The 10,249-nt window shown below is 33.9% G+C and overlaps 1 protein-coding gene across 6 annotated transcripts; it reads left to right on the forward strand.

The window, feature by feature from the left end:
- The first annotated feature begins 457 nt into the window (after nucleotides 1–457).
- On the forward strand, nucleotides 458–9,794 carry LOC107778319 (B3 domain-containing protein REM10-like). 6 transcript variants are annotated; one of them, XM_075253370.1, is made up of 8 exons: nucleotides 458–648; nucleotides 757–846; nucleotides 5,547–5,859; nucleotides 6,415–6,650; nucleotides 6,810–7,080; nucleotides 7,745–7,819; nucleotides 7,943–8,070; nucleotides 8,187–8,774. In XM_075253370.1, exons 2-8 carry the CDS (start codon nucleotides 781–783, stop codon nucleotides 8,682–8,684), a joined length of 1,587 nt encoding a protein of 528 aa, XP_075109471.1. In that variant the 5' UTR covers nucleotides 458–648; nucleotides 757–780; the 3' UTR covers nucleotides 8,685–8,774. The 6 variants fall into 6 exon arrangements, with proteins under 6 accessions (XP_075109471.1, XP_075109470.1, XP_016454038.1 ...); XM_016598552.2 differs by adding an exon at nucleotides 9,456–9,794 and having other exon boundaries at nucleotides 461–846; nucleotides 8,187–8,418; XM_016598550.2 differs by adding an exon at nucleotides 9,498–9,794 and having other exon boundaries at nucleotides 461–846; nucleotides 8,187–8,418.
- Nucleotides 9,795–10,249: the final 455 nt, after the last annotated feature.

The raw sequence follows: 10,249 nt of genomic DNA on the forward strand, positions 1-10,249 counted from the left end.
AACTTTACAAGAAAATTATTCAAACTCGGCGTTTATATGAACCAATGGATGCAAGACAATTGTCTTACATATACACATTTCTCACTTAATTATAATTAAATTTTATATATGAATTAGTTTAGCTATTGAAATTAAATTATCTGGCGAAACATTGGTTGGGCGGGCTTTTACTTGAAAAAATGACATTGTATAGCCGTTGTTAAAATGTGTGTGTGTGTGTGTGTGTGTGTATATATATATATATATATATATATATATATATATATATATATATATATATATATATATATATATATATATTCTGCATAATCAAAATCATATAAGTTTTATACACTTTTTCGACTATCAAATATAAATAGTTTCTGGCGCGGGCTAAAAGTGATAATAAACTTTTTGCTTCTCATTGCCCATTTTTTTTTTTAGAAAAAACTTGGATTAACCCTCAAGATCCCCCATTATTAATAATAAACCCCCCAAATCCGCCAGTTCCATTATTGAATTTCTTTATCCCAATTTTGCTTCGGGATGCAGTGAAAATGTCGTCTATTTTACACAGTCACACAGTAAAAGCTGCCATCCAGAACGGCCCCTACGCGGCCCAATTGGGGGATATAGTCGCGTTTCAATGCGTTTACGGAACACCCAGTGGTAAACAAAAAAAAAAAAAGCTGCCATTCCTTTCAAGTTTCACTTTCCAAATAATTGCATCCCCTGAACTGAATTGAAGTATCAATCTTTCAATTCTATCAATTACAGTTACTGCATTTTTTGACTGCCGGCATGAAAGTTCGTCCAGTGAAACCTCACTTTTTCAAACCTATTCAGCCAGGTTTCAAGCACGCTCTGGTTAGTCAAAATTAGCGGGTTTTTAGTAATTATTTCATCTTTCCTATGTATTTATGTATGATATGAATTTATCCCAGGAGAGAGAAACACTAAAATTCAAAAAACATAGTCCAAGCCCCTAGCTTTTGACAATATTTGATTTTTTTTTGTCACTTCTTCTATGTAAATATTTTAGGGGTTTTAACCTACAATTTTTAGCTTTGTTATACTTTTTATTATAGGTTAAAAATACAAAATTTTAGAAGGTGAATTATTACTATTACTATTATTTTTTTTATTTTTAATTTTTTTTTAAAACGAAATCCGAAAAAATATTAATTTTTTTTTTAATTTTTGGGAGATATTTAAAAAAATACGAAAAAGGGAAGTATGGAATTTAAAAAAAAATAAAAAATAAAAGTAAAAGTAGGTGTAATTCTCTTTTAAAAAGTAAAAGAAAGTGGAAAATTAAAAAAAATAAAAGTAAAGTTTTGTGGAAATTTTAAAAAAAATAAAAAGTAAAAGAAAGTTAGAATTAAAAAATAAATATAAATGTAGCTGAAAATTTAAAAAATTTAAAGTAAAATAAAGTAGAATTTTTTAAAAAGAAAAGCAAAAGAAAGTGGATTGTTTTTTTAAGAAAAGTAAAATAAGTGGAATTCTCTTTTAAAAAAAAAGTAAAAAAAGTGGGATTTTAAATAAAATAAGAGTAATTAAAGTTGCAATTTAAAAAATAAAAGTAAAGAAAGGTGGGAATTTTTTTTATAAAAAAGAAAAGCAAAATGTAAGTGGGATTTCTTTTAAATAAAAAATAATAAAATAATTAAAAAAAAATCTGAAATTTTTCGAAATTCTCCTATAAATAGAAGAGAAATATTTGAAGAAAGAAAAGAGGGAAGAGGGGAGGAAATTGAGAGAAAACAAATTTTCTTCTTCTATGCTAAAGAGAATTTCTACTAGTTTCATTCTTTCTACCTATTTCTTTCAAAAAAAATAAATATAGCCATTCATTACCTTGTTTAAGACAAAAAAAAACACCTCAAAAACAGGAGCTAAATCACACTAAAAATCAAATCCAAAAGCTTCAAACTTAATTTAAAAGATAGCCCAAAATACTAGCCCGAAGAGGTTGAAGTCGAGTTCGGTTCGAAAGGTTTCCGCTCGTTGCTTCTGATTGTGGTTCGTTTGCACATTAAATTTGATGGTTTTTTGCTCCATATGTATTGAATAAGATCTTCATCTATAAAATGTTCATTCTTTTCTTAACCAATGTTTCCATTATATTTCTTTCACCGTATTTCCTTTTGATTTGTATATTATATTTTGGTTATCTACCAACTTGAAAGATATGAATAAAAAATGAAGGAAGAGCATCAAAAAATAGAATTCGTGAGAGACAGAATGAGTTTCTTTAATGAGATTGTAGTTCATAGGGAAAGATAGGAAGATGTATTCAAAATGGAGAGAGAACGATGTAATAGCTTGGATCCAAATTAAAGGATGTTAAGTCAATAACAAATTTGATACCGACATGGGTGATTAGGTCCATAATAACTAAAATCATATATTTCTTCAATAATAATTCCATATTCATAAATCATGACCTTACAATAATCTCAAAGTAGTTTTAGGAAGAAACATAATCATGAACATTTGTAGTTTGCTTTAAATTGAATACAATCCTTTTAGAATAATCGAGGCGCGCCATGCCAAATAAAATCTCAAAACTCATGGCCCTCATTTAATTAATTTTAATCCTTAGAAATCGAGACGTGCCATTTATTTGAATTTTCCACGGCCCTCGCAAACTTGAAAGTGCGTAGTTGCTTTAGGCGCGCTATTTTTAAAAATTAATTTCCTAAATTCGGGTGTGCATTTCATGTGACCCAAATCCAAATCTCAACAACGTTAGATAAAATGTGTCGTGGACCGCGGATGCATTTCATGTGACGTGGTTCAAGACGTGTTTCAGATGACGTTGAATTTTCCTAAAATTAATTAAAAGCGACTAATAAGTTAAAAAATATACCATAGGTTGAAACATGTTTTAAAATCAGATAATAGGCCAATTGTAATAGTTTAAGAGACCGTACTAGAACCACGGAATCCGGGAATGCCTAACACCTTCTCCCGGGTTAACAAAATTCCTTACTCAGAATTTCTGGTTCGTAAACTTCAAAAGGAAAGTCGATTTTTCCTCGATTTGGGATTTAAAATAAACCGGTGACTTGGGACACCAATTAAAATATTCAAACTGGTGACTCTGAAAAATTAAATTTAATAATCTCATTTCGAATAATGTCACTTTAATTGGAAAAACTCTCTTACACCCCCTCGGGCTGGTAAAAAGGAGGTGTGACAATATGAACATGGAAAAGGTTAAACTTGCCCCTGAACTATGTGAAAAAGTAGATATCCCCTCCATTAATAGTTGGGTTCAATCACACTTTTGCTGTTGGTCTGTTAAAACTAGGCTATATTTGCCCATATTGAAAACTAGGCTATATTTGCCATATTGACTAACAAAACTTTGAGCCGAGTGTTTTTCGGAAATAACCTCTCTACTCCTTCGAGGTAGGGGTAAGGTTTGCATATACACCACCCTCCCATATTCCATTAGTGGGATTTTACTGGATTGTTGTTGTTGTTGACTAACAAAACTGATTAGTATTGTTTGTTGCCGTGTGCCCCAAAGTTAATAACGGAAAAGGTCAAATTTGCCCCTTAGCTATGCGAAATGGCCTAGATATAGCATTTGTGGCTTCAAAATTAACTATCCCTTTTTGTTCCCTCCTCCTTTAAACACCCGCACCCATTTTATTAGAAATGACATCAGGTAGCCACTCTAAAGGGATACTATTTAAGAATTAGCCAGTGCGTCCTAAATTTAAGTTTTACAGTTCAATTTCTTAGGACAAAAATGTTTTGATTTGTATGAAGTTAAGATTTTTAGTTTAAAATTTCAGGACAAAAATAAGTATTGTCTAATCTCTAAATAGCATCCTGAGAATGGCTATCTGTGCTCTTGCCCCCCACCCCTTATTTTAATCTTCTTAACCGACTCAAATTGGAGAGATGGCAACAGTGGAACAATGTTCCACCGCAATAGATAAACCATTTTCGTGCGAAACAGATACCGGCTAGGGGATATAGATTATGGATAGCGGGCGACAAGCCGACAATGACCAAATAATTGGGGTTTGATAGCTGAGAGCAGTGTTATCAAAGGCGCGCTTAAGCCCTGAAGCGAGGCTCAAAACGTGTTGAGCACTTCGTCTCACTTAACGGGCGCTTTAATGTTGTCATCAAGGCTCTAATGCATACTTTTCCTTGTCAGTGAGCGTAATGTCGTAATCTCGAAGAAGCGGCACTAAACAATTAATATTTCACTTACTTCAATTTCCTTGTCCATATATTTGGTGCTATATGTGTAAAAGCTCAGGGTAAGAAGTTGATCATCTTTTGTTGCATTGCCCTGTGTCCTCGGCTTTGTGGAGGGCGATCCTGAACCTTTTTGGTGTTCAATGGGTGATGCCAAGCACCGTAAAGGAAATGTTATATAGTTGGGCAGGTTTCCGTAGAAGAAGAAAGCAAAAGGCGTGGAAGTTCGCCCCGTTAGCTCTCATGTGGATAGTTTGGGGGGGAGCGAAATATGAGAGCTTTTGAGGAGATTGAGTCAACTTTTTCACATCTTAAGAATAGTCTTTTATCTTCGATCACTTTTTGGTACACTCATATAGCCCATACTTGTATAAAAGATTGGGCGTCTTTTGTAGAGAATCATGTTCTGATGTAAATTCTATACTTTTTGGTATACTTCCTGTATACGGGAGTTCTCTCCCTTTTGATTAATACAATTTACCTTATCAAAAAAATATTTGGTATTCATGCTTATAGATATTAGTTTTTGACTACACACATATTTGTAGTTTTTCTCCATTTGCGCCTTTCTTCATTAAAGCCTACGCTTTATTTGCGCTTTGCACTTAAAGCCCCAACAGACCTTAGAGCTTTTTTGTGCTTTTCGCCTCTGATAACACTGGCTAAGAGAGTTTTATCGGAATAGCTAGGGGGAGAGGAGATGAGACGAGGGTGGTTGGAGGAAAATCAAGCAACTGTAAAAGTTACCAGCAGTGGTGGTTCTTGGCTGGAAAGAATCAAAGGGCGAGCGGTGTCACCAGACGATCTTTTTAGCAGATTAACTATATCATACAATCAATCTATTACCTTTCCTTTCTCTTGTTCATCAATTTCGAGCGAAGGGTAAGAACAAGAAGTCCTTGTACCATCTTCCTCAGTTCCATCAAATAGAGCAGCTCTCTTGCCATGTACACTTCGAGAATTCACATCCATTGAAAAAGCATGATTGACCGAAACTATTAACGGAGGGCATATATCTAGACCATTTCACATAGTTTAGTGACAAACTTGACCCTTTCTCATTATTACATTTTGGAGACATGGCAATAAACAGTGCTATTCACTCCCATTAGTCAATAAGGACAAATATGACCCATTTTATGACGGCATGGGCATACGATTCATCCCAACTATTAAAAGAGTGCAGACATAGACCATTTCGCATAATTTAGGGACAAATTTGACCCTTTGCCCTTTCTTAGTTGTTTATCTGGGTATTAAAATAGTACAGTATCTTCCATGAACTAAATAAAACAACTTTATTTGGAACAAGGCAACTCTAATTTTGTGTGGTGCTGCAGAAAATTCCTAAAGGTTTTATGAAGTATCTAAAGGGACATGAGCTTGAACATGTAGTACTGAGAAGGGCGGGTAAAAAGTGGCTGGTGAAGGTGAACGACTATCAATTCAAAACGGGTTGGGGAGAGTTTGCGGAGGAGAATGTTTTGCAGCTGGGAGATATGTTGGTGTTCAGACATGAAGGAAACGTGGAGTTTGAGGTTATCATCTTTGATTCAAGTCAATGTGACAGAGAATATGCGGAGTATTTGCAAGAAGAAGAAGAAGCAGCAACACGTACTTTTGGAGAGATTTCCAAGAATTTTGAATTTGAAGGTGAAGTTGTTTAGGTTCTCAACTTCATTTTTTTAGATTTTACATTTCTGTTATTTATGGAAGTTTCCTGATTATTTATTTATGATGCTTGATGCTGATTTAATACTCCCCGTCTCATATTAGTTGTCAAGGTTACTAAAAAGTTTGCCCTATAATACTTGTCAATTTATAAAATCAAGATAGAATTAGTCAATTTTTCCTCATTTTGCCCATAATGTTAATTGTTCTTGAAAGTAAAAAATATTAATAGAGCGCACATTTATTGCATAGAGATAAGGATAAATTAGTCAAAGAAAAAAACACTTATTATTTATGATTCCTTAAGGGGCGTGCAAAATGGAAATATGACAACTAATTAATATGGGACAGAGGGAGTAGTACGAAAAAGTGGAATAGAAAGAGAAACTATAGTGATGAATTCCTTTCATGTTTATACAAGAAAATACTGATTTGTTTTAATTTATTTAGTTTAAGAAATTAGCCAAAATGTGTGGTAGATAGTTAAATGTTGTTCCCTTTTTCTAAATGGAATTTGTCATATTTAATTTCTTGAAGATACAAACAACTACACTTCAATCCCAAGTGGGGATCGACTATATGGATCCTTACCATCCACGTCGTGCCCTTTAAGCCATTCAAGAGCTATCGACGATGTAATAGAAATACCAAGCCTCAACATCAAGTCGTCAGACGAGGATTCTTCACATGCGGAAGCTGCTACTGACAAGCATGCTGGTCATTCTCATTTTATATGCACTATTAGACCATATTGCCTGACATATGGTTACTTGGTAAGTCTTAAAACTCATTAATTTCACGTAAACTCTTCAAGAATCTTCAGGCTAAAGGAAGCATCTGCACTATTTTAATTATTTTTGTCCTTGTTAAGTGAAAATCTGTAGAATATGAACTGTTTAATGATGTGTCCAAATGGTAATACACTTTATCAGTGCCTTCCTCAACAATTTGCAAATAGTCTCTCCAACAAGAAATGCGATTTGTTTATAAGAGATGAAAGACAAAGGTCTTGGAATGTAAAGCTAAGTTCTGATTGCAAAAATCGAGTCTCTATTGGAGATGGCTGGCGTGAATTCATTGCTGATAATTGCTTAAAGGTTGGAGAACGTATAATGTTTGAGGTTGTTAGTGATGGAAAAATGGAGTCTATATGGAAATTTCATGTTGTTACTGACGCAGAAACTCCAAAGCAGAAGTTTCAAGGCAAGTTTTCTCATATCATGTTATACTATTTATATGAAAATATTATGCCACACTTTATGTTCTTGAAGAGTCTTTATGTTCTGCATTTGTTCAAAAAACAACGTTTAACTAAGTAATCTGTGAATGCTTTTCACAATGTTAGTGTGCAACACTTTTGATTTTCGTATATGCTCTTTTTGAGCTACTTGCAGTATCTCTGAAAAGTTCTTGCTCATGTTTTCTAAAAGGCCATTTTAAAGCACTTTACCAAGTAGTGTTGGTAAAGCTATTATCCATATGATCCCAAAATTCCGTTGTTCAGGTTTAAAAAACCAGCTTTGGCCAGGTACCAGTAAACTCTGTTTTTGATTAATCAGGGCGAATATGCAGTTGTTAGTGAGGCTTTTTCCTTGTTGTTTCTATCGCTTTCATTTTTTATAATCAATCTTCAGTGGTAAATACTTGTGTAAAACAATCTCCAGATTTTAGGGATCTTCACTACTATCAAGAGTTGAGTTAGCCCTTCCGAAATTATTTGTCATCTCTGTTGCCCCCTCGAAATTTATCTTCTTTCTGAATTATGACTTTAACAAGTATTTTTCCCTTCAGCTTAATGTTCTATCGTTGATTTTAAATTCTTTCTTTAGTTACAGTTCTGATGGGTTTTTATTTATTTAAAAACTAGATTTGAGAGCAAATGCATCACTTCAGCCCGAAGGAAAGAAGCCTGATTTGGATGCTAATAGATATTCCGCTCGAGGTATGAATTTCAAGAATGAAGTCTTGTAGCTGTATCAAGTACCTCTTTCCTTTTCATTTCTCTGATTCTAATGTTTCTTCTTTCTTTTCTTTTTCATGTATTCTTTTTTTAAATGAAGAACAGGCCTCAGGATTGAGACGTCAGATATGACTGCTCCAAAAGCACAAGTACATGCTTCAACATCTGCTAATAATGCTAACCCTCATTTTATTTCTACTATTAAGCCTTATTCCATCAACAAACCTCGTCTGGTAAGCAATTTGAAATAACTTTAATTAAGCCCTTAATAGTTTAAATCTTCAGTAAAAGTTTCTCTTTTTTTGTGATAACGCGCATTGATCTGCATATTGGGATACAACTTGAGCAGTATCTTCCAGCGGATTTTGCAAAATCAAATGGCTTGATGAATAGACGTTGTGAGATGATTCTCACAGATGAGAAACAGAGATCATGGTCGGTGCAGCTCGGACTAACAGGACATCACGTTGCGATTACCAGGGGATGGAAAAAATTCGTGAAAGCAAATGATGTCCAAGTAGGAGATACTTTTAAGTTTGAACTCATCAACAACGGAACAATACCTATAGCATACTTCCATTGTGAGTATTTCGTTACTTCCCTCTGTTTTTGTGGTCTTCCTCTGTGTTATTCATGTTTTTGTTTTTCTTCTTTGTCCCTCAGGCTTTTAGAATATAGGAGAGAGTGGAATCATAAACAAAATTTTTATGGTAGTGATATGAAAATATTATGCCACGCTTCGGAAGAGTTATGGATTTTTGGAATGAGTTATATAACTTTACTTTTTACATTAAACGACTCTCGAAAGGTTTTAAATAGTCTGGATGTATTGCTTGACTTTTTTTGAGGTCACCCTTTAAATTCTGTCCCGGTTAGTCTAGTGGCTTCAAAAAGGTCATTTCTGCAAATGCCCCTACAAAATCACCCCCTTCCCCCAAAGAAAATCTAGCTTAGACTTCTATTATTATGTAGTGGTCGTATGAAATCAAGTCTACAAAATTTTATATCAAGAGAGTCTGTTGTGCTAAAAGAAAAATTTCAGGTAAATATTCTGGATAGGATACCAAGCAAAGCCCTTGACAAGTTAGTGAAGCAGTTGTGATGGGCAAGGGGAAAGGAGCATTGAAGGATATGTTTTTTTTGGATTTACTACTTAGTTGCCTAATATCAACAGAGGGCGTACCTTGTTCTGCTTTTTATTTTTCTATTTTTTTTGTTTGTTGCTTTAAGAAAAGGTAAAAGGATAAAAAGCTTACCACCTCCACTATACTTAATATCTTGATTTTACCCTACATATATATTGGATTAATTCATATCCTTGCCGCTAGCAAATTATCTTGTATTTGCCTTCAACTTTAATGGTGCTTCAACTTGAAGTATAACGGAGAGTAATTTCAAATTATAGTAAATAATAGAGGGTTAAATTTGAATTTCTTTTAAGTATTTTGATACGTGAAATTTGTCTAATGTACGCTGGAGTTCCATTAAAGATAAGGGGAAACACGAGATAATTTACTAATGGCAAGATTATGAATGACGTGAAAGTATATGAGGATAAAATTGAGATATTAAGTATAAGAAGGTGTAAATTTAGATTGTTTCCTTTAAAAAATTGTAGGTAAGCAATAGCCAAACTCAACAAAGGAATATAATCAAACAGGTTTATTTGCAACTACTAGGAGATTTGCCTAAAGTTTCATGGAAAGGTTTAATGTATCAGAATCAAACACGACAAAAAGTAGTCTTCACAATGTGGCTACAAGTTCAGGGAAGATTGCTAACTGTTGATAGAATGAAGAACTCGACATGCAAGTGGAAGACACATGTTGCTTTTGCAATCAAACTCAATAAACGAGAGATCATATAATTGCAGAATGTGCATTTGATCGAAGCTTATGGTCCAGACTCATGCAATGGTTATAGATACAACAACCTTCCTACAACATCGTGGACTGATTGACATCATTGGATTGTAATGAAAACGATGGGGCGATCTCAGGTGGCCAGGCTGCTCAAATTAGTGTACGCAAAGTATACTCACACAGTGTGGATTGAGAGGAATGCAAGGATCTTTGAGAAGCAAGCAACTACATGGGATATTCTTGCAAGGAGAGCAGTATGCATGTGCAATATTAGAGCTGAGGGATATACTTGTGTCTTAAAATGCAAATAATGAAGAGCTAGCATCGTGAGTTATATAAATGAGGTTAGGAGGCCATGAAGATTAGATTGAGATGTTTTTTTTCCAGTTTGGAAATAGGTCGTGGTGATCTATTGCTTGTAAATATTTACATTGATAGTTAATACAAAGATGTTTAATTACCAAAAAAAATTTTATAGGTAAATATTCTAGTAAGGTGCATCATAAGCCACTGACAAGATAGCAGTTGGTTATGGGCAAGAAAATTAGCG

Source organism: Nicotiana tabacum, chromosome 5, assembly GCF_000715075.1.
Source record: "Nicotiana tabacum cultivar K326 chromosome 5, ASM71507v2, whole genome shotgun sequence".
In the NCBI taxonomy this organism is placed as follows: domain Eukaryota; kingdom Viridiplantae; phylum Streptophyta; class Magnoliopsida; order Solanales; family Solanaceae; genus Nicotiana; species Nicotiana tabacum.

Bases quoted from the DNA above. Each gene is read 5' to 3' on its own strand.
- LOC107778319 (XM_075253369.1), top strand. From the start codon at position 781: ATGAAAGTTCGTCCAGTGAAACCTCACTTTTTCAAACCTATTCAGCCA. The intron at 847-5,546 runs GTTAGTCAAAAT...GTGGTGCTGCAG, and splicing joins CAGGTTTCAAGCACGCTCTG to AAAATTCCTAAAGGTTTTAT. The intron at 7,081-7,744 runs GCAAGTTTTCTC...TTTAAAAACTAG, and splicing joins TCCAAAGCAGAAGTTTCAAG to ATTTGAGAGCAAATGCATCA.